This window comes from Protopterus annectens, chromosome 12.part0 (genome assembly GCF_019279795.1).
Source record: "Protopterus annectens isolate FY-2018-M chromosome 12.part0, PAN1.0, whole genome shotgun sequence".
Classification (NCBI taxonomy): Eukaryota; Metazoa; Chordata; order Ceratodontiformes; family Protopteridae; genus Protopterus; species Protopterus annectens.
The window spans coordinates 575,133,596-575,157,707 of NC_056746.1; the positions used below are offsets into that span (position 1 = coordinate 575,133,596).

The following is a 24,112-nucleotide window of genomic DNA, read 5'->3' on the forward strand; positions in this document are numbered from 1 at the left end:
TTGGGTACTCAACACAGACCAACCTCCTTTAAACACCAGTCGTCTAACACCACTCACAACCTAGCCTTGAGATTACCTCCACAGCATTCACTTTCGACCCCATATTCTCATAAAACAACATCACAACATACATCCTTACTTAAATCACTCCCACAACTATTAAATCCCTTGCACACTTAACCAACATTATTCTCCTTTTACTATGTGGCAATGTTAACTATATCCCAGGTATATAATACACTACTACACAAACTATCCACCACAACACTTATTATTTACACAAGAAAATAAAATGCTGCATTATGAATGCAGGTACCCTAAACATTTGACATAATGAGAACTATGATGAAACACAAAGAACATCTATGGCTAGCTATATATTCCCCTGACATAGTTGGAGTTACAGAATCATGGGTGAAGCCACCTACACCAGAATTGCATAACTTTTTTCCTGTTTAAAAAACATTTCAACATTAGGCCAGACAAGATACTAGGGGTGGTATGCCTTGACTTTTATAACCTCACCATAAAATTTCCCTTTCAGCTGAATTACCAATACTTAAAGATCATGTCCAAAACTAGGCAGTTGCAAAAATGTTCTTAACAAATGTACCTGTTTAATTATAGTACAGCTTCTTCACTTATGACACATTTTGCTCACCCATAAATCTCTCATCAATGTCTCCAAAACAAACAAAAATGTGTTACAAACATTATGTGAACCTTCTAAACAAAGCAAATTTGAGAATGAAAATAAAAACAAAACTATATCTTGACCTACTTTATTAGAATAACAAAACAAAGGTGAGTGCTTTAATACCTATACCACTAAATAGATGTCTTCAGAGAGTAAAGGAACAACTAAATGAAAATTCTGCTTATTAATAATAGCAGGACAAAACACTCATCTGAATGTCAAATATTTTAGCTGCAACTGACAGAATTATTTATAGTTTTAGAATCCAAAATATAGGTCAGCACAAAATCCAAACATCTGTCAGATGTCACATTGTATTTGTCAAAATACATGAATAATTTATTAAAAGGTCTCTCCTTTCAGTACCTCTTTTTAAATTTCCTTTAACAAATCTGATGGTCATGCTCTTGCCTTAAATTTATCTTGTCAAAATAGCAACTTCTTGATGGAACAGTTAATGATCTACATTTAAATGGCTACACCTTATAAAATATCCTTTCCAACATTTCTTTTTACATGAGCTATCCATCTCAAAAAGTTTAGATAACAGGCAACAAATCATAATCCAGAAATGGAACATACAGGAAAAGATAACTGAAAAAACTAAACCTGTAATGCACAATATACAACAAATTATCTTGAATTCATATTAGTTTAATAAAAAAGTGATCTAATAAGCAGAAGCGTAGCTAAGATGGGGTGAAGGTGGCAGCCACACTGGGTGCAAGGTGTCTGGGAACATGATCGGCTGACCTATTTTTTTCTTTTCAGTTCTATGCTTATCATATGTGAGGGCAGAAGTAAAGCAGGACAGCATCAGGACCTGGTGGTCCCCTTTAGGAGCACCATATTAGAGAATTGGCCATTTTGTCTTGCTCGCACAGAGGGTGTTATTAACTGATGCTCCTCCTTAAGACAGATGGAAGAAGAGACAGATTGGAGAGCAGACTTTTTTTTTTGTCTCACGCAGAGTGTGAGGGTGCAGGGCATTAAGACCTTGCATTTCTCTTCCTAGGGAAGAGTACCAGATCAAAGAAAATTACATTTTTTTGCCCCTCAACCTAGCTCTGAGGGTGCCAGAATGGAAGTAAACACTAAGTGCCAAATAATCCCGCTATGGCGCTGATAATAATACAAGGTGAAACAGACTCATTTCACTCAGTGCTTCAAAGATACCTACTATGAAATTACAGTTGTGTTAAGCTGCACTTACCAAAACAGCAGATGTTTGAATTCCTCAATATTGCAGTAGCCTCTGGCTATTTGGGTTACATCTTGCTACACATATGCTCTGACTGCTGACTGGTAGCACACAAACAAGATATAACCATATAACTATCCTAACAACTATTTACAGTAGGAAGGTGAGGGTTGGGGGTGGATATTACAGCACTGAGGAATTTGAACACCTACTGTTATTCTAAGTGCAACTTAAAAAACAGTACTATATTCAGCATTCTCACTGCTGCAGCAGCCTTTGGCTAATTGGGTTGATTACCAAAACTCATCTAAACCAGCAAAGCCAGTCCTGGAACTGGAAAAGGAATCTAGTATACAATGCTTTGTACAAAGTATGTACAGAGGGCCAAGTAGTTGTATATGGAATGCTTTTAGTCTACCCCTTCCCAATATTCCATCAAAGAAAACAATATTCTATTAAAATGTGCCTTAATTCTGCCTAGAAATGTTTTACTGTAGAGGGAATAACAAGAAAAAATATAGTAAAGAACAACCAACTGGAATTGTCTGAATTCACACTGGTTGTCCTTTTCCTGTACCATAGTAGGAACTTCACAGCTGTATAGCTTTCCTACAAGACTTAGTACTAACAAGATAACACCGGAGTTGAAAAAGCATGAGCAGAGTACTTCATATCTATTCTTTCTGTTATTCAAATTCTGAAAGAAATGAGGGAGATAGATGGTTTACATTCAAAGCACATCACAGTAGTAAGGACACATGGGGGTATTATTTCTATAGACAACCCTATATGCATGGAAAAGCAAAGGGATTAATCCACATGAATGGTTGCAACTAGGATACTCTTTTGTAGATCCTAAATCAATAAACCAGGTAGTCTACAAAAAATATGTACCCAAAGCAACCAGAATAACTAGTTCAAATCTAGACAGATAAACTTTCCTCAGCAAAAAGAAAAGAACCCAATTAAGTGTCACCTGAATAGCAACTGACCTTACATGTCAATAGAAAAACCTCTTTGTAGAACAGCTTCAGCAAAGTCTGAAATGACAAGGAGGGTCCACAAGTAGACATGCTGAAATGGCTGATAAATACCCCTTGTCAAAGTAAATAAGCCACAGGATAGTAACTAACACAAATGTTTGAGAACCAGAAGTAATAATCCCGGATAGTGCCCTAGTTATAGGAGAGGCAACAACTAGAAAACTTTCTCCACTGGTTTACATAAGATTTTCCAGTAGCAGTATCTTGCCTCCTTTAGTACCTGCTACACATCCTCATGAAAAAGTTTGAAAATGGGGTGTATCAACCCCCCCCTCTCCCATCCTGGGTGAGTAGATTTTAGGAGCTTGCGCCTGGCCAATTCCATAAGAAGGGAGAACTAATGCTGCCTGGGTGAGAAGGAAGTCACTGCAATCATTTTGTTGGAGACACTTTCTGAATATTCGGATGATCCTGCATATCTGTGGAAAGGACGGAAATGCATACAAGAACATTCCAATCACAGGAATGAACATGTATCCTTTTTCCAGGCCTGTCTGCAAGGAGTCCTAGTGGAGAATTTACTTAAGTTATCTGTTTTGAAATGAGGCAAACTGATCTATTTGTTGTATTCCCTACAACAGGATCCATTCTTGGAAGACCTCCTCATTAAATTTCCATTCATACGAGTTTGTCCTGGTTCTGCTCAGCTTGTCTACCACTACAGTTTGTGCTGACGGTAAGAATGATGCTTGGAGGGCTATACAATGGTGTACAGCTAACTCCCAAGCCAACACAGTGAACCAGCACAGAGAGCAAGACCTGGTACCCCATGTTTGTTAATGGACTACATTACTGTGATATTGTCTGTAATCACCTGTAATGGCCTCAAGGACCACAGGTCATAAAGAGATTCTACAGCAAGGATCACAGCTAACATATTTTTCACATTTGTGCTTTGGTCTGTCTGAACTGTCTCACTGGCCTCTCAACTTTATCACCACTGAAACTGATTCCCAGTACAAAACTGAGGAGTTTTATTGCCTTCACTAATACAGTTCTACATTTATAAAGCCCCAAACTGGAATCTGAGAAAGTTGGTCCACATTTTCTTAAACACTGACTTTTTCTCATGTATAAACTGGCAAGAGAAATAATGTGAATCATAGAAACCATGAGCTCTAGAATCCTGTGATATTCTCTTGCTGAAGTCTCAGACTGATTAGAAAAGATAATGAAAGTTTCCAGATGCAAATTCACCTCTTTCTGCGAGAGGAATGCCTTTTGAAGAGATGTATCTAGAAGACAGTTTAAAAGCATAATCCTGTGTGATGGAGTCAGTGAGGTTTTCAAACATTCATCTGAAAGCCCAGGTTAGTAAGGAGTGAAGAAACCCAAGTTAAGGACTTCTGATGTCTGGCAAAAGATTCTGCAAAAATCAGTAAGTCATCTAAATAAGGAATAATATGAACGTCTTGCAGTCTACAGTGAGCTATCCTGGGAGCTAGATATTTTGCTATAGCTATCTCTAAGGGTAATGCAGACAAATGATGATGATATGATGAAGACATGGACTCTGAGGACTTTTCTGAAGCATGTGGCTATGGGAAACCGAAGATATGCATCTTTTAGGTCCAATGTTACAATAAAATTCATAACAGGAATGGCTGGTAATAGACTCTGAAGGGTCAACATTTTGAATTTTGGTACTTTCACAAACCGGTTGATAAAGGAAAGCTTTAGAATTGAAGCTGATCTCCAGGAAAGCTTGTTCTATGAAACTGGAAACATGCTGGAGTTGACGCCTTCCTCCCTTTGAACTAAAGGTATGACTCCTAGGGTAAGCATGTGTTGAAGAACCTAAGGAAAAAACTTCTGCTTGATTTGGAGGGTAGGGAGGAATTCCACTGAGAGGAGGTATATGTATTCAATGTCAGCTGTAACCCTCTTAAACTGGTATTAGTACCCAAGACTATAAAACAATATGTTGCCAAAGTGAAAGACTGAGATCCAATCAAACTGACACACTTAAAGATGGAGGAGAGGTGGGAAGGAATGCCGCTGTCATCATTTTGAAGATGTAGTTTGTCTCTTTTTTGAAATGATCCCTGTTTTTTTATTGTTGCTATCTCTTTTTGTTCCTTGCCTGAAAGAAGATGGAATGGATTGATTATTTTGTCTTAAAAAAAGCAGAGGGTTTGTAAGTTTAATAATGTGGAGCTTGAAAACTGATATTAACTCCCTGAATTAATTTCCATCTGTTATCAAACTTTGAGAACTTGAGTAGCATCAGGCAAATCAAACTTCCTCATCTAAAGTTGATTTTAAAGTATCAGACTTTACTTCATCAGAAAACGTTACAGTACATCCCATGCATATGTTCTCACAACAGTAGCAGCAGTAGTAGTAGTGGCCCTAGACACAGTATCTGGACAATCATACACATTTTTCAAAGCATGTTTGACTCTTGAGACAATTTAGAAATTGTTCGATTCAGACAGGCTTTACCTACTGAAGGACATTTGGCAGAACAATCACACAAGCTGTCAACACTTGACAAAACAAACTGGAAGGACAAAATCCTTTTACAATATCTGTCTAATAACGTACCTTCTTGACTGCAGGGGAAGGGTTGGTATTAATAAGTAAGTGTTCTGCCTTTTTTGAGGACTGAAATCTGAGGGTCAGTATTATTGCAGGAAGCATTTAACACATCCTCCAAGCCTAACCTAAACAGGAGGAATGGATGTGCATCACATTGCAATATTGCCTCTGTTTAGGAGGAACATTCACTTTTTTCCACAAAAATAAATCAGTCATCCTGAAACTAGTCTTAGAAAAGTAAAAATTATCTAATGGAGTTGGAGAGGACATCCTTTCCTCTGAATCAGAATATTGGATTTGAGAATCATTGACTAGTCTGAGAAACAAAAAATGGCCATTGCAGAATCACCCATTAGCAGCTGAGGCACTGTCTGAGTCCACTGTGTAAGCAAGGGCTTCTATTCTGTTTTTTTTTTTCTTTTTAGGTACAGCAGAAGAAGAAACAGCATGACTGGTGTAAAAATTCATGTTGCAGTTGAGGAAGAAGCCTGGATGCAGGTGTTCACAAGAAGTGCACACAAACACACTTCCACACAGTCCCTCAAATTAAGCAGTACACAAAACCCTGTCAGAACCAGAGATGTAGTTGGTTCATCAAGTGCCGGGGTTCCCCAGTATAGCTCCCCATCCCCTCAATGAACAACAACAAAAAACACTTGTACTTTTGTACCAGTTGGCTTCCTATAGCCAGATCCATGCCTCCTTATCTCTCACAACTGAAGAGCAAGAAAACTAAAATACTTTTTTTTAAACTGCTTAATGCTCGTGCGCATGCACACACACACACACACACACACACACACACACACACACACACACACACACACACACAGCTAAAGTGGCTTTCTGTGTAGGCATTAAGAAATGCCAGTACATAAAAAAAGAAGGTAGGAACTGCACTTCTTGTTCATATCCCCTAATACTTTGTGCCCAGGGCAGCTGCCCCCTTCACCCCACCCTTACTATCATTCTTGTCAAAAGTCTAAGTCACTTTTACAGAAAGTGTACTGAGAGAAAACAAGAAATTAAGGTAAGTTGTCATGAAATGTACACAAGCACCAAATATAAAGTTCATTTCTAGCCCTAAAATACACTTCCCAATATCTAAATATAAGACTATAAAACTTTCAAAGAAAATATCTCAAACAGTAATAATGAACACACATTGTCACAAAGTGTACACAAGCACCAAAACGCTGAAATGCAAAGTACATAAAAACACTTCCCAGTGTTAATGTCTTAAGAACAGTAATTTTTTTCTCTCAAAAACATATGTTTTTTTTCTCTAGTTGCAGATGTTTTTAAAATTAAACTTTTGGCTAATAAAAGATTTGCCTACTTCTCCCATAGCTTACCTAAAAAGGCTGCTGGCACTGCCTGTCTGAGATCGATCATCCTCTCTCCCTGCTACTACAGCCTTCCAATTCTTTCCACTGAGCTCGCTTACAGTTATGCCCTGGCGATAATACACAGTTCGATCATCACAGCTGATACCCCAAACCTAAAAGAAAAAAAAATTGTCAAGACAGACTTTTATTTATGTATTAACTGAGTAAGAGATATGGCCCACACCAACCTTTTTATTCTTGAGATGGCCCATGCATGCACGCATGCACACACACACACGCACACACACACACACACACACACACACACACACACACACACACATACACATAATAAATAGCATACTATAAATAAAATACCATGCCTCGTGTACGCAAACAGTAGATGGGATAAACAGTAAAGATATTTCAGAACTAGAATATATTTTGCAAGCTCAGACACACAAAGAGAAGCCATTCTGGTAACTATTTTGAAAAGTGGTAAACATTCAATAAGCATCAGGTACAACTAAGCAGAACAGAACAACCTTATGACTGGATGATCAACTGGTTACCCAAAGAAGCATACACATTAAGATTTCTAAGTGACAACATTTGTACTGAGGGTGAATTTTAGATACACAGTTCATAAAAATGAGGAAGTCATAAGGAACCCAGATTTGAACAGCACTTCAGGAGCTGTACAGCCTGCCAAGGAAGGCAAAACTGAGATGTCCTCCCAGTTACATACCTCTCAACTGTCCAGAATTTTGCAGAATGTCCAGATTTTTGCTTCATATACTTAGTGTGTTCCTTGAAAAAGTCTGCTAACAAATCTATGATTTAAGTTACTAAGTATCGCCCAGTAAATCTCACTTTCATTTCTTAATCTACACCCTTATGTTGATTGTCATTAAACTTCTGAAAACAAAAGCATGGACTCTGTCCAACTTCATACTAAAAACAAACATATCTATTCCAATTTTCCACCTGCAAAGTTCATCAAAAGCATTCTCTTCTTAGCACCACAAATCTGTAATGCACTTGTCTTACTGGAAAATGTCTTGCCACCTTTATATATGTGTTTCAGCTTTGCACTACATCCTTTTCTGTATTATCCAGCAAAATGCATCTGCAGTCCTACAGGAAAGCCACAGCAGCCAAGCCATCTATTTCAATCATACAGCAATCCTGTGGCCCTAAGGACTCAAAATAAATAAGCATCAAAGTGTTATTTATTTACTCACATATTTATTTTATTTTATAGCAGCACACACTAAAAGAAACATGGTACAATTTGCCACACTCACTCTATCAAACTTCTCACTCATATCACCAGGCCTGTAGTAAAAAAAATAACTTAAAATTCCCTGTACTCACTATAAAATACCAACTAGAAACTGCAATAACTAAAACTTTCCGACACCTACACCAGTATGCCCAAGTTAAAGTAGCTTTTAAAAGCTTAAATCAAAATAACTTAAAATTTTAAACCAACCTAAATCAGTATCATCTTTCTTGAGCCTCTTTCAACAAACCTCATATCATAGCAGCAGCTTTTAGCCCAAACACAAAAAGCTTATAACAGCCATGGCAAAACTATTTTCTCAGAAAATGTATCTGAACTCTACAATAACATCACAGACACAATAAAACAAGCTACAAGATACCACAACTTTAAGGTGAAATTAAAAGTACACCTAAGTAGTTAATGGCTATGTAAATACCCTTGCCCACCTGAATGGTCCCCTTTGCTGAAGGACTGCAACTTACATTTGTTTAACCACCACCTTCAGTTCTAAATGTACATATGCATATAGGAGATGTGAAGAAGTACTGACAAGACTTATTATCATCTATAAATTACTTATTTTACATTATACCTGTAAAATAAAAGGTGTGTTATACCTTTAAGAAGCATTTCCAAGATCTGTGTGCATACAAATACCAAGCACGTGTTAGCTTCAGTGCCATTTTGAAGTTGCAGCCAGCATGTTAACATCTATGTGCATGACAGCTAATCTGTTTATAAGTTAAATCTACTTAACCTCATTATGATGTGTTTTCATACAATAAAGCTGCTTGAAGAAGAACCCATGATGCTTGTTTGCTTTATCTTGACCTGGTGAGTGAAATAGTGTCAGAACCGGGACTGCAAAGACTATTCTTCAAAGCCACGAGGTGCAGAGGTAATGGTGAAGGCGAACTAAAAGAGCCAACTGTCACAAAAGGAAATACTGCCACCCCAGCTATCTGGAGTTTTGTAAATAATTCTATTATTTGTGAATATTGATATGATTTATACAGAACTGTACGTTATGTACTAAAACCACAGCATGCCCTGCTGGCTTAGAACAGAAATGTATATAAAATATTGTGGCTGTGTAAATGTATATATTTTTAACAGTGGGAACTGGAACATAAAAGGTTATCTTGAAAAAATTCAGAGAAAATAAGTTGAAATTAACTTGTTTTACGATTGTGCTATAAAGGTTATCTTTCAGTTTCAGTCAATAGGAGACAGGATGTCTACACTAGGGGACTCTCTGTGTTGTTTTGTAAGTGTTTTATTGTTGTATGTCTTCCAGCAGTTGCAAAGATCTGAAGGATATGTATTTTTCACACAGAGATGTTAAATTCTGTTAATTTCAGACAAAGGGGGTTTAGCTTGGGAACTAAGAATCGGTGACAAAAAGTGATGTCATCCAAGCTAACCAAGCAGTAATATTTAATATTAATTTAAGAACTCTCTCAGAGAGAGAGAGAGAGAGAGAGAGTGCATTTTGTATTTTGTCTTTGACCAGGAACCATCCACTTATCACCATCTTCTGGACTTTTCACTGTGTATTGTTCTGTAAATAAGTTTTTAGGGCATAGTAACTCTTTTAGATTCAGATAGGAATAGCTTAGATGTTTTTTTTTATTTATTTGAGACTGTCCTGCAATGTTGTTTTAAATATCTTCTATGATTTTGAACTCTGAAGCTACTGTGTTGATTTACTGTGAATTGTCTTGTTCTTTTATTATTTATTATTACATATATTTAAACCTATCTTTGTGGCTGATATTTGTAAGATATATTTAAGTTCAGAGTACTTGCATATCTCTATCGTGACACTACACAGGTCACTCCTAAATAGCCTTGCTCTTGGTCAGACTACCATTCGGAATAATAGTAACATTACACAGTAGGATTGGACACCCTTTATTAAGGGCATTATACTAGCTAACAAGGGTAGTTGGTGGCGGTTGGAATTACCTTATAGTCTGGGCAGAATGGGGCATAGCTAGTATACCTGTGCCAGCCTTTCCCAGGTGTGTGTATATATAAACCTCAAAGTGTGTGTGTGTGTGTGTGTGTGTGTGTGTGTGTGTGTGTGTGTGTGTGTGTGTGTGTGTGTGTGCCAGCTACTTGGGCAGGGTCACAAAGCAATGGTTGGACGGAGTGGGTGCTGGAGGTTTTGGCTTGGCCACTTAGCTGAGATCTCAGCCCTACAACTATGCCAGTGAGGAGTCTTAATGGGGATCTGGGAAAAAAAAGGAGAAACCAGCCCCAGACTGACTACGGTCTCTTAAGAGGAAACTGCACTTTACTGTGTGTGTACTTGTCATCCTCCCAGTGTGTACATTCCCCACCGTTGCCAGTGGTGAGGATTGAGGCTCCATGATTACTGGGCAAGTGCAGGGGCATTACACTGACAGCAAAAAAAAGGGCCAGAAATAAGTCAAAGGTAAAGAGAACATGCACAAATGATTTATTTATTAAAAGAGGTTAAACGTAGACTTACAAGGGCACAAAACATATTGTTAAGCAAACAAATAGCACAGAAAAGTTTGTTAAGCAAACAAAAAGTAGAAAAGAGCTGATTAATCAGACAAAATATTTGAAACCAAGTTATTTGATAAAACAAGCATTACAAAAGTACACAGAGAGTTCAAAATTACCTCAGAATTGTAAAACGAGCATATTTAAAGTAAAATGAGCATGTTTAAAGTTAAATCGAGCACAAGAAAGTATAATGGGCATGAAGAGACATTAAATGAACAAAACAAATATAACACAAGGGCATAAAAGCCACATTAAGAGATTCAATGACAGAAATGACTATAACAGAAAGGGCACATTGAGTATAAATAAAGCAAAGGCAACTACATGTGTTTGGGCAAATTACTGTGTTTTGGTGAAAATTACTACTTCATATGGATTGAAGCCGTGAATAGTATAACTAGAGCTGTTCAAAGTATCTCAAAGTGTATAAAAGTACTCACAGTGTGTGCTTATAGCTGTGCATTTATCTTGGAGAGTTTGTTCTATACAAAGTGCAACCATTTCATGAAGTGCAGTCAAGTGAAGCCATTTCAAAAAGCTTCTTGTGCCTGGGTGTATCTGTTCACAAAGTGTTGCCATTATAGAGTGTCTCTTGCACTATACAGAGTTGTTTGCCAAAGTGCAGCCATTTTGGAGAAATTTCAGTGTGATGTGTATTGTTTAATCGCAAAGTGCAGTTATCTTGAGGTGTTTCTCATTCTGAGCTTCTTCTGCCCAATACATTCGCAAATTGCAATTACTTTGAGGCAATACATTTGCAAAGTGCCATTACTTCAAAATAGTTCATTCACAAAGTGCCATTACTTCGAAACAATTTATTCACAGAGTGCCATTACTTTCAGATAGCTTATTCACAAAATACAGTTACTTTGGAATGTTTCTTGCCCTCAGCTTCCATTGCTCAGTTTAATCGCACAGTGCAATTATTCGAAATGTTTCTTAAAATTATGATAAATGACTTTAGCAGCAAAAATGTTGATAAATGGCTTTGGCATTAAAGCGATTACAAGACAAAGACTTGTACAGTAAAATGATGACAAATGACTTAAGCATTACTGCCTTTACAAGATTAATGGCTCGTATAGTAAAATAATTTCAAGGCAAGTGGCTTTACAGTAAAAAGATTTCAATGTATTGCAGTGCCCAGCAATCTTATTTCGTGAAATTCAGTTATCCAAAGGCTCGTTGTGTTGTTACAAGTACTGGCATAAATTTCAAGCACACATATACGTGCATGTACAAGTGTGTATGTTCATGCATATTTGCAAGAATTTTCACTGAGATATGTCAATATGGCAGACGGGTTTCGCAAGCCACAACCACTTGTGTTTGATCAGAATATTGCAGAGAATTGGAGAATATTTGAGTAAGAATACGATATATTTATACAAGCATCTTATTCTGATAATGATGCACATACCAGGGCATTCATTTTGCTGAACCTAGGAGGGTCAGAAGCTATTGAAAGGGAGTGTTAATTTGACTATGCACCAGCAGTATATGAAGGTGAAGGAGAAACTCGTTGTGTTGTTGTGGAAGTTGAATCAAGGTAAGACCCAGAGTGTTTAAAGCACAGATTCAGAGAAATGTGTAATCCACCAAACTAATGTTACACTACAGAGGCATTTGTTTTACACGAGAGATCAAAAGCAAGGGGAGACTTTTGTAGCTTATATTACTGACCTGAGAAACAAAGCTAAAACGTGTAGGTTTGATTATTTAAAGGATGAGATGATTAAGGACAGACTTGTGTGTGGTATTAATAATGCTGCTGTGAGAAAATTTTTACTTTGTGACAGTGACTTAATGCTGAGTAAAACCACTGAGATTTGTCAGATTCATAAAGTTACAGAAAGGCACACAAATATGTTTGCTAGTGATAATAGCATGGTTTCAGTAGGCTCCAGAGCTCATGCAGAAAGCATGCAACATGTGACAAGCAAGAGCAGGCCTAAGCACGTGGCAGCAGCAGCCTCTGTGGGACTTCAAGACAAAACCCATAGTCTTCTATCACATTCCAAGAACAGTTCAGTTAAAGGAGCATGCTCAGTACAAAACCAACGGTACCTAGCACAAAAACAGAAGTTATGTCTTACCATAACGTTCCATTTGTGTTGTTGATCTTCGTTCATTGATTACTGATGGGTTATTGATTCTGTCCTCGGAACCGAGCCGGCCAAATATCAAGCTCGCGTCAGCCAAAAACTCTCAAGCCAAGGTCCTACCCAGAATGCTCTGCTCCCTGTTACCTCAAATCGAGTTTGCAAGTTGATAGACAAAAGTAGAGGCTACCTCTGGTCATAACAGACCTACAATAAAGGAGTATATGAGATCAACCAGGAACCTCCGGAGGAGGGTAGGAAGTAATGAATGAATGATCAACAACACAAATGGAATGTTATGGTAAGACATAACTTCTTTATCTGATGTTGTTAATCTTTGTTCTTTCCTTACTGATAGGACAGAGTCCCCAGCTACCTGAATCCCTGGGTGGCCCTCATGGAAGTACATTCCTGAGCACCATGGAGCCAAAAGAAGCTCTACCACTGGAGGCCAAGTCCAATATGTAATGAAGAATAAAGGTATGAGGTTTGGCCCAAATCGCAGCTGAGCAAATATCACTGAGGGAAGCCTTAGCATGGAAAGCTGCTGAAGTTGCCATAGACCTTGTAGAATGTGTTTTCACTCTGTGAGGCAAAGTGACATTGTTTTTGTTGTAGATAAAGGTAATATAATTTCTCAACGTAACTTTTGAGACAGGATGACCTCGTCTAGGTTCAGAAAAAGCCAGAAGCAGTTGGTCTGATTTACGGGTAGATTTTGTTCTGTCCAGATAAAATCGTATCTGCCTATGAACATGCAAGGAGTGCAGGCAATACTCTCCCTTGTTAAATTGGTTAGGAAAGAACACTGGAAGATCAATAGACTGGTTGCTAGACCATTCTGACACCACTTTTGGTAAAAAGGAAGAATTAGTTCTCAATGGTACTCTATCCTTATGGAATATAAGATACGGAGGGTTGATGCATAAGGCTTGAAGTTCTGTCAAGCATCTGGCCAATGTGATTGCAATCAAAAACAAAGTTTTCCAAGAGAGATATTTTACATCACATGAAGATGCAGGTTCAAAGGGGGGAGCTATTAGAGCTTGCAGAACCAAGGCCACATCCGAAGGTTGTAAGTGGATAACCCCCTTCAAGAAAGTTTTACAGAGTTTATGTGACATAAGCGAAGAATCCTGAAAACCAGTGTGGAAATTTGAAATGGCAGCTAAATGCACACAAACAGTAGAGGCAGACACCCCAGAGTGGAAAAGATGTAATAAGTAACCCAAAACCACCAAAACTGGGGCTGACAAGGGGTCTAATTGTTTATTCACTGCCCATAGAGAAAACCTTTTCCATTTATTGAGATAGATTAGTCTGGTGAACCATTTATGAGATGCAAGAAGAATATTGCACACAGGGGACGAGAGGTTTTCCTGCCTGGCAATCTTTGGAAGTGGAGAAACCAAGCTGTTAGTTTCTGGGTTGTTAGATTGGGGTAAGTCAGACACCACGGATGGGAGGTCAATGTTGGGGATGGATTGAGGATCCACAGTTGATCTAGCAGGTGAGGCCAGAAGAAGGGGAAACAGACCTGCCGAGGCCAATATGGAGCAATGAGGATCACTTTGCTTTTCAACTGTAGTGCTTTCTTCAGAAATAAGGAGATGAGGGGAAGAGGAGGATAAGCATAAAGTAGACCCGAGGGCCAAGCGTGGATTAGAGCATCTTTCGGTGACTGTCCCTGAGGGGGGGATCAGGGTAAAATAGTTGCTACACTTGTAGTTGGTTGGGGAGGCAAAGAGGTCGTAGCAAGGCTGGCCCCAGCGGTTGAATATTCTTGCCGCTATCATAGGGTTGAGGGAACACTGGTGAGGTTGTAGAATGCACCTGCTCAATTTGTCCGCTATCACGTTGGCACTCACAGTAATGTGCTTTGCAATTAGAAAGCAGTTGGAAGCCAACGCCCATTGCCATAGTCTCAAGGCCTCTCGGCATAATGGGTAAGATCTGGTGCCCCCTTGCTTGTTGATGTACCAGACCACTGACATGTAGTCTGATTGGATCGCAATAGTCCCTGACGGAAGGGTGGAATGAAATGCTTGCAATGCTAGTAGCACCACCCTCAGTTCCAGGACACTCTCCGACCAGGTGCCTTGGACCGAGTTTCCCTGACATAGCCCCGACCCAACCTCATCAGGTAATCATCCGTGGTCACAGTGGCATTCAGTTGATGGGGACTGAAGGGGAGAGACCATTGTTGGGGATTTCGAGACGTCTACCAGAGTAAATCTTGCTTGCATCTCTGAGTTACACTTATCTGAAAAGACAAAGGATGTTGAGGAGGGTACCACTGAGTGAGAAGTAACCACTGAAGGAGCCTCATGTGGAATCTGGCTACAGGAACAATGGTGATCGAGGCTGCCACTGACCCCAAGAGTTGGAGTATAGATCGAGCAGGGGATTTGTGGTGACAGAGCAGTGGTTGAATCTGTTGCCTTACTCTTTGAAGCCTGTGGTCCGGAAGAGATGCTGTGCAATTTCTCGTGTCCAACTGTACCCCTATGAATTCCAAAGACTGAGCTGGGATCGTGTTGGACTTCTCCCAGTTTATAGTGATTCCCAGGTGTTGTGCTGTGAAGAGATTGTAGTGTATGGCTTCTTCCAGTAGACACTTGGTGGGGGTGGTGAGGAGCCAGTCGTCCAGATATGGAAATGCCTGGAATCCTTGAAGTCGTAAGTGAGCAATAACCATTGCCATGCATTTTGTGAACACTCTGGGGGTTGTAGAGAGACCAAAGGGCAGAGCTCGAAATTGGTAGTGACTGGCTCCTATATGGAAGTGGAGGTATCTTCTTGAGCGTTTGTCCATTTTTATGTGGTAATATGCATCTTCAAGATCTACAGAGCACATCCAATCATCTTCTTCCAGGAGAGGAAGGATAGACTGAACCGTGACCATCTGGAATTTCTCTGTTTTTACAAATTTGTTTAGTGTGCTGAGATCCAGAATTGGTCTCCAGTCTCCTGTCTTTTTTGGCACTAAAAAGAACCTTGAGTAAAAACTGGATCCTATCTGGTCTGGGGGGACCATCTGGATGACTCTTTTTTGTAGCAGCTTTTGGATTTCGTGTGCTGCTGCTTCCCTTTGACTGGGTGGAACGTCGGGTAATACTCTGGATGAGACTGGACAAAGATGGAAGGGGATGCGATAGCCTCTGGATATTATCTGTTGTACCCAAGAGTTGGTGGCTATATTTCACCAGGCAGCAGCGTACAAGGAAAAATGAACCCCGGCCACTTCCAGAGGTGGGCAATGCTTCAGGAGCGCTGATAGGGTTGCCCAGAGAAAGAATCTCTGGAACCCTGGTTTCGCAGACCTCCTCTGCCCCGAAAGAGGCGTCTTCCATTGGAGTTTCCCCCTCTGCCTCTAGGGGAGAACTTGGCACGTGCGTCACAAAAAGAGCCCTGATTTCCTGTGCCACATCTTCCCGCTACTCTGATTTCTGGAGTAGAATCATTGAGGAGTGGAGTGTCTGACACCAACATCAGATAGGGTCTTGCCATCTTGTTCGCACCTTGCCAGCATATCTTTCACATTAGGGCCAAACAAAAAAGCAGCCTCGATGGGGGCATTCATGAAGGAAGCCTTAAATGAGTCTGCAAAGGTGCATCCAGGCATGCCGGCTGATGACTATACCTGCGCCTGCCGATCCAGTCGTTCCTTCCATTACGTGAGAAATAAGACGCATGGAGAATTGGAAATGGAATTTAGGGTGGCTGTCTGAGAAGCCACGTTGTCATGGAACTTGTCAGAAACAGCTCCTGCCAAGGTTTCAGAGAGCTGGTTGATAAGATCCCTTTGAAGCCTGGTAAAGTGTGCCAAATACTTCAAAGACCTTATGACGAAGGTTGATGAAGCAAACACACGCTTCCCTAGTCTATCGCCCGAGACTCCTTGTTGGGTGGATGGACAGTCTGGATCTCTTCTGCTAAATCCTTTTTAGTTGCAGCCGCCACCACCATAACATCTACTAGAAGACCTTGTGACCAATGGGGATGCTCAGCTGGGGGGGGGGGTGATAAGATTTTGTCAGACCTCTGTGGTATCGCTTCCAGGGTGTCAGGAGCAGGAGGTAGGGGGCTGGGCACGAAAGGCCTGCAGGAATATGGATTCCTCAGAGGAAGGATTAGAGGACTTCCAGTCACCCCTCTGTCTAAGGATCTTAAGGATGTCGCCAAAGGACACCTCCTCAGAGGGTGACCGTAGGGACCCTTCCCCATCATCAAAGTCCGTATCTTCAGTCGACTCCTCAGTGGAGTCCCATGTGCTTTCTCTTGCATGACGCTTTGCAGGTACTTCCTCAGTGGGAGGTTCTGGGGAAGAATGCAAAGAGGGGGTCTCCTAAGGAGGAGAAACCTGAGGCCCTTGTGCCTGGTGTCCTGCAGTTCTGGCTTATGACAGTTGCGTAACAGAAGGGGGAGAGGACTCCAACATGTGGGGATTGCCAGCGGAGGCAAGCGCACTCTCAATGGCCTGGAGGGCAGGTCTGCCCAAGGAGGGATGGGAGCCCAGAACCGAGCATGACAACCTCAGAACCGGGTTCACACCCCGCCCCAGCAAGCCAACCCCCAAACCAGGAGTCTCAAGAGGACTGTGAAGCATGAGAGAGGGAGGATTCCTGGAGGGTGCCATAGAAAAAATCAGCATGGAACTAAGAATGCCCTCCCCCATGGCACAGCCACTGGCCTGAGAAGAGCCCGATGCCCAGTGCACCGAGGGTCACAAGGACGACTCCGGTTCCAAAGTGAGATCCACTATTGGAGTCGGAGCAAGGGAAGCTGATGTTGAAGTAATGGGCTTCGACACTTGGGTGGAAGTCGAAGGAGGAGTGTACTTTGGAGTTTGAGGAGATATACGTTCACCTGAAGGAGGGAATGTGGACTTTGATGGGTGAGAGATACCTCTGGCCACAAGCAACTGGTCAACAAGCCACAACACATCTTGCTCACAGAGTTTTCTGGTCGACCTCATAGAGAAACCTGAGGGCAACTCTGGCCTTTCTAGAAAAGGACTATATTGGCTACCAACGAATGGATCCAAGGAAGGAGAGTACTTGGTCCTTGCTAATTCGAGAGGTGCAGAGCCTGGAACCAAGGACGTCTGCATCGAAGAAAATGGTGTGGAAGTAGTCTGTGCCAACGACGTCAGCGCCATAGAAGTTGAAGGTCTGCACTGTAGAAGCAAGTGTCTGCACCGGTGGGTATGGTGCCATCAAGGAAAGCATATGCACCAGTAACAAAGACAGTGCCGAAAAGGACTGCACCGAAGAATATGTCAGTGCCGAAAATGTCTGCACCGTGGACGTCAGTAACTTCATACTCAGAGCCAAAGGGGATTGTACCAATGGTGCCAAAGGAGGCTGTACCTGCATGGACGGTGCCGGTAAGGGCTGCGATGGAACTGTCGGAGCTGTAATTGTCTGCACCGGGAACTCTGGTGCCGGTGTCGATGAGGAGGACATGGCTGGAGCGAGAATCAGCTGGGGCGGTGCCAATCCTGGAGCTGACAGGGTCACAGGTGGCAGCGCCATAGTAGTCAATTTCACCTTCTTATGAGATAACTCCCTATGATCTCCACAGGGAGATGAAGGGAGCGACCTCAATGAGGAAGAGCAAGAACGTCTCTTACAGGGTTTAGCAGGAGGGGGTGAGCCCTCCAACCCAGAAATAGCCTCACAGAAAGGAGATTTGAGAAGACCTTTCAATATTACTTTGTTCTTTCTCTTGTTAAGAGTTGAAAAAGTTCTACAAATCCCACACGGGGGATCCACAGTAAGGTGGGAGAATTCAAACAATAGACACATAAGTCATGGCCATTGGAAAGCAGCAACTTACAGCCACAATCCTTACACTGCTTAAAAACCAATGCTACCTTTCTTATCTGACATAATAATGTGGAGAAGAAGAACAGTACCAAAAAGAAGAGGAAAGGCTACCCAAAAGGGTAAGAAGGATTACCAATGATGGTAATGAAGAATTACCTCAAAGGTAAAAAAAGGGTAATAAGGAGAAATAGACTAAAGGAAGAGAGTCTTAACGATACAATAGGGTAGGAGAATAACACCAGAAACTGTTTGAAAAACTTTAAAGTAGAAACGATATATAAAACTTTCAAAAAATTAGACACTTAGCTGAAGGGAGTGGCTTGACACGGCTGTACAGCAACGTGGCAAATGACATCTGAGATAACAGGGAGCAGAGCATTTCAGGTAAGACCTTGGATCAAGAGTTTTTGGCTGACATGAGCTTGATATTTGGCTGGCTCTGTTCTGAGGACAGAACCAATAACCCATCAGTAAGGAATGAACGAAGATTAACAACATCAGATCAGATGTTCCTCAGTACAGCATAAGACTGAATCAGCAAAACCCAAATCAAGTTTTATTGTTAACTGTCCTCATTGTAGCGCCGACCATAAGTCCAGAAGAGAAAAGTGCATAGCATACAGTCAGCAATGTCATAAGTGTAAGAAATGGAACCATTTCCAAAGATTTTGTAAATCGAGTAAGCCTCACACATTTACAAAGAAAGTACAGTTGTGTACGCTTACCATAAATGTAGATCTTTGAGTTTATTCACTGTTGCAGTCATCACATTTGGATTATCCCTGCCAGGGTAGCCCTCAGTCGGCCCGAATACCAGAGGCTTAGTTTTTCTGCATCGGTTGCCGTCGCTCCAGGACTGACATCAGGTCGTCAGTAGCATAAAAAAAGGCAGCCAACACCATTACATCAGGTTTTTTTGGCCTAACTGTCAGGAGCCCCCAAGAGGGAGTTAGGTTATGGTGGGAGAACATCACCAGTAGAAAGTAAATACCAAAACTTCCTTGTAAGGAGAGAGAGAGAGAGAGAGAGGCAAGGGAGATGGAGGAAGGGAAACCAGGACTGCAACAGTGAATACACTCGAACATCTACATTTGCAGTCATCACATTTGGGTTGATTCCCAAAGCTGAAGAAAAGGGTGGAGGCAGTCAAGAAGACTGGAGGCTGGCTAGGATGCCCTGCAAGACTGCAGTGGCAAAGCCTGCCCTGGATTTGGAGAAGACAGACAGGTGCTAATGCTTGGTGAAGGTATGAACTGATGTCCATGTTGCAGCCTCCAGGATGTCCCTGGTGGGGACCCCTCTGAGGAAAGCTGCAGAGGTGGAGGTTGCTCTGGTAGAATGTGTCCCGACCCCCTTGGGGGCAGGTTTCCCATGTTGCTTGTAGCACAAATGGATGCAGTGTGCTATCCATTTTGAAATGGTTTGTTTGGATATGGCTTTGCCCTCTGCTCCTGCAGCAAAGCTGACTAACAATTGATCAGTCTTTCTAAATGATTTAGTCCTGTCTAGATAGAATCTGAGCTGTCTGTGCACATCTAGAGAGTGCAGTATCCTTTTCCCCTTGTTTTGTGAATTAGGGAAAAAGTTGGGCAAATGAATGGATTGGTTGAGAGCCACACTGGACACCACGTTTGGCATGAAGGATGGGTTAGTCCTGAGGGAGACCCTGTCAGCATGGAAAATGATGAAGGGCTCTACAGCCATTAGTGCTTGTAGCTCAGATACTCTTCTTGCTGAAGTGATGGGCAGAAGCAAGGCTGTCTTCCATGAGAGAAAATTTAACTCCGCTGAAGCTGCTGGTTCAAAGGGGGGCAGGGTGAGCTTTTCCAACACAAAATTTAGGTCCCAAGCTGGGGTAGGTGCTCTTCTGGGTGGCCTCAAGTTGTTAGTCCCTCTTAGGAATTGTGACAGGGTGTGAGAAAAGAGGAGGCTCTGTGCTTAAATGAGCAGAGATAGCAGAGGCATACATTTTAATAGAAGAAAAGGATAGACCCCTGTGTAGTAGGTCAGCAAGGTAATCCAGGATGAGAGGTGGGGAGGGCTGTGCCATCCCGGCTCCCTTAGCCTTGATCCAGGTGCAAAACCTTTTCCATTTATCAGCATAAGACTTTCTAGTGCTATGGTGTCTGGCCTCACGTATAACATCTAGAACTTGTTTGCTGAGATTGGCAGCTTGTGCAGTGGTCACGGAATAAGCCAGGCTGCCAGACTGAGGGTCTGCAATTGGGGATGCATGAATTCTCCTTCCCTCTGGGTCAGGAGTGTTGGGATCTGAGGGAGATGCCATGGTGGCAGAGGTGACAGGCTGCAAAGCAGTGGGTACCAGTGCTGGCATGGCCAGCCTGGGCAATCAGGATTGTCCTCGGTTTTTCCTCCCTTATCTTGAGCAGTACCCTTGTAATGAGCGGTAGTGGGGGACATGCATAGACCAAGAGGATGACCCACTGGAAGGATAGAGCATCCACTTTCCAGGCCTTGCAGTGAGGCTCCGTGGTGCAGAACTTGCTGAGATGATGGCTGGAGTGGGAAGCAAAGAGGTTGACCTTTGGGGTGCCCCATTTCTGAGTTACAAGGGTGAAGGTTCTTTGGTCTAGCTGCCAGTCGTGTGGATCCAAAAGATTTCTGCTTAAGTTGTCTGCCAGAGAGTTTAGAGAGCCTGGCTGGAATTGTGCTAACAGGTGTAGTTGCATGGCTATGGCCGTGTGCCAAAGGGTCATGATGAGCCTGCACAGAGGGTACGAGTGTATCCCTTTCTGCTTGCTGATATACCACATCACAGTGGTGGTGTCTGTTTTGATCAGTAGAGCCCCCGGGGAGAGTAGGGGTCTGAAAGCTGTTAATGCATGCTGGACAGCTAACATCTCTTTTTGATTGATGTGCAGATGTATTTGATGTGGGCTCCATTGGCCCTGTATGCACCTGCCGTCCAGGTGTCCACCTCAGGCAAAGTCTGATGCATCTGTGGTGAGGGTCTGGGCAGCGTGGGGTTGTGAGAAGGGTAGTCCCTTGTTGTGGTAGCATGCTGCTGCCCACCAAAGAAAATCTTTCCTTAAACAAGGTATCACTGGTATAAGAGCTTCCAGGTCTTGAGAGTGTTGACACCAAAGGCTTTTTAGGTACCATTGTAGTTTCCTCATATGCAGCCTGGCATATGGAATGAGTAGAATGCAAGAAGCCATGAACCCCAGAGCTTGTAGGATTTTCCTTGCGGATAACTGGGGTCTGATGGCTGGTTGAGAGAAATAGGTTCTCAAGTAGGTTTGCTTTGCTGGTGTAAGGAATGCCATCTGGGATTCTGTGTCCAGGCTTTCTCCCAGGAATATAATTTTTTGGGTGGGTATTAGTTTGGATTTCTTTTCACTGATAGTATACTCTAGGGAGGTCAGAAGGTCCTTTGCAAAGGCCAGGTGCTTGAGCAGCTTTTCTTGACTGTCTGCCTGAATTAGGTTGTAGTCTAAGTATGGGTAAATTTGAATATTTCCTTGCCTGCAAAAAGCAATGGCGGGAGCCAGACATTTTGTGAATACTCTGGCAGCAGTGGATACGCCAAAGGGAAGCACAGAAAACTGAAATTGCAGTTATCCTGCCCTGAAACGTAGATATTTCCTACATGATTCCCTGATTGGGATGTGTAGGTAGACCTCTTCTAGGTCTAGGGTGGCTAACCAAGCATGCTTGGACAGCATAGGTAGTAGTTGCTGGAGGGTGAGCATTTTGAATTTTGGCATCACCGGAAAGGTGTATAGATTGGATAGATCGAGGATGGGGCACCAGGTGCCCTCTTTTCTGGGTACCAGGAAGAGTCTGGAACAGAAACCTTGGCCTATTTGTTCTGCAGGAATGTGCTCTATTGCCCTCAGAGAGCAGGGAAAGGACTTGCTTTTTGGCCTCCGCCCACTGGTTTAGGGGAAGATCTGGGAACCCTTTTGGGGTTGGTAGAGTATGGAAATAAAATTTGTGTGTGTCAGTAATTGGTGAAAAAATTGATGCAGTAAACTTACTGGCAAGAAATGAAGTGTTTTATACTGTCTTGATCAATGGTAAATCCATCAAGCTCAAAGTAGACACAGGTTCAAAGTATAACATCATGTCTGCAGATACATTTGCAAGGGACAGAGCTGATGAACAACTAAATTTCACCAATTGTGTGAAACTTGTAGCTTATGGAGGTGAAAAAATTCAAACCAAAGGCTCAGTGGTACTTTCCTGTCATGTGGCCAAAAAGTGTTACAGCCTATTGTTCTATGTGGTTCAAAGACCTGTGCAGTCATTACTGGGTCGTAGAAACAGTTTGAAAATAAATCTGCTTTCTTTTACCAAAGAAGTTCATCAGATAAGCATTCATCAGATAAGCACATGTCCTAGTTCCAGCTTCACCAATACTATTTTAGAGTGGGCAAACTTCCAGTTGGGTATTCCTGAAATTAGACCCAGAAATCAATCCAGTGGTCAGACCAGCAAGAACAGTTCTGATAGCTAAGGTCAAAGCTCATTTGGACAAAATGGTGCAGCAATGTGTAATTTGTCCAGTTACAGAACCTACCGATGTGTGTCGTCCATGGTAGCAGCTCAAAAAAAGGCTCAGATGAAATCTGAATATGTATTGACCCAAGAGATTTGAACAAAGCATTGAAAAGACCACATCATCCCATGCGTACAGTAGAAGAGGTTGCGCAGCTGATACCGAATGCCATTCTTTTTTCTGTCTTAGATGCAAAGAGTTCATTTTGGCAAGTGATGCTTGATCGCAAATTTTCATTACTGATTACATTCATACCTCATTTGGAAGATATAGATTCCTCAGGATACCATTTGAAATAAATTCTGCAAGTGAAGTCTTTCTGCATGCAATGGAGCAAATTTTTTCAGGTTATCCTTGTGCCATAATAGTAGATGACATATTGGTCAGAGGCAACGGTGAGGTAGACCATGACAGGAATCTTAAGAGAGTTCTAGACAGAGCATGTGAAGTGAACTTAAAGCTCAATCCTCTGAAATCAAAATTCAGACTACCAGAAGTTACATATGTAGGTAATTTGTTTACAAGTATAGGCTTGAGACCAGACCCGTCCAAGCAAGCAGCCATTCTTGAAATGCCAGCACCAGATAACATGCAAGCTCTGTAGCGTATTCTGAGTATGGTCAATTACTTAGGCAAGTTTATACCAAACTTCAGTAATTTGACAGCACCTTTGAGAGAGCTCACAAGTAAGAATGTTACTTGGTCATGGCTAGAATAGCACCAGACAGCATTTGAAGTTCTTAAGCAGAAAATTGCTACCACCCCCAACATTAAGATACTATGATGTTAACAAACCAGTAACTGTCTCCAGCGATCAAAATTTGCTTCAAAATTTGGTTTAGGTGCAGTTATTCTTCAAGAAGGCAAGCCAGTAGCCTATACATCTAGAACACTTACCAAGACTGACATGCGATATGCTCAAATTGAGAAAGAGCTTTTGGCAATAGTGTTTGCATGTTCCAAGTTCCCTGATTATATCTATGGTCAAGAAATCCAAATTGAAACTGATCATCAGCCTTTG

At 41.7% G+C, this 24,112-nt stretch overlaps 1 protein-coding gene across 1 annotated transcript in view; it reads right to left on the bottom strand.

Annotated features, from left to right (window-relative positions):
• Window positions 1–24,112, bottom strand: part of TECPR1 (tectonin beta-propeller repeat containing 1) — a gene marked incomplete in the record, with an annotated part of 1,181,271 nt that overhangs the window by 785,518 nt on the left and 371,641 nt on the right. Inside the window, 1 exon segment of the mRNA XM_044089712.1 lies at window positions 6,838–6,983. Coding sequence (XP_043945647.1) covers window positions 6,838–6,983 — 146 coding nt within the window.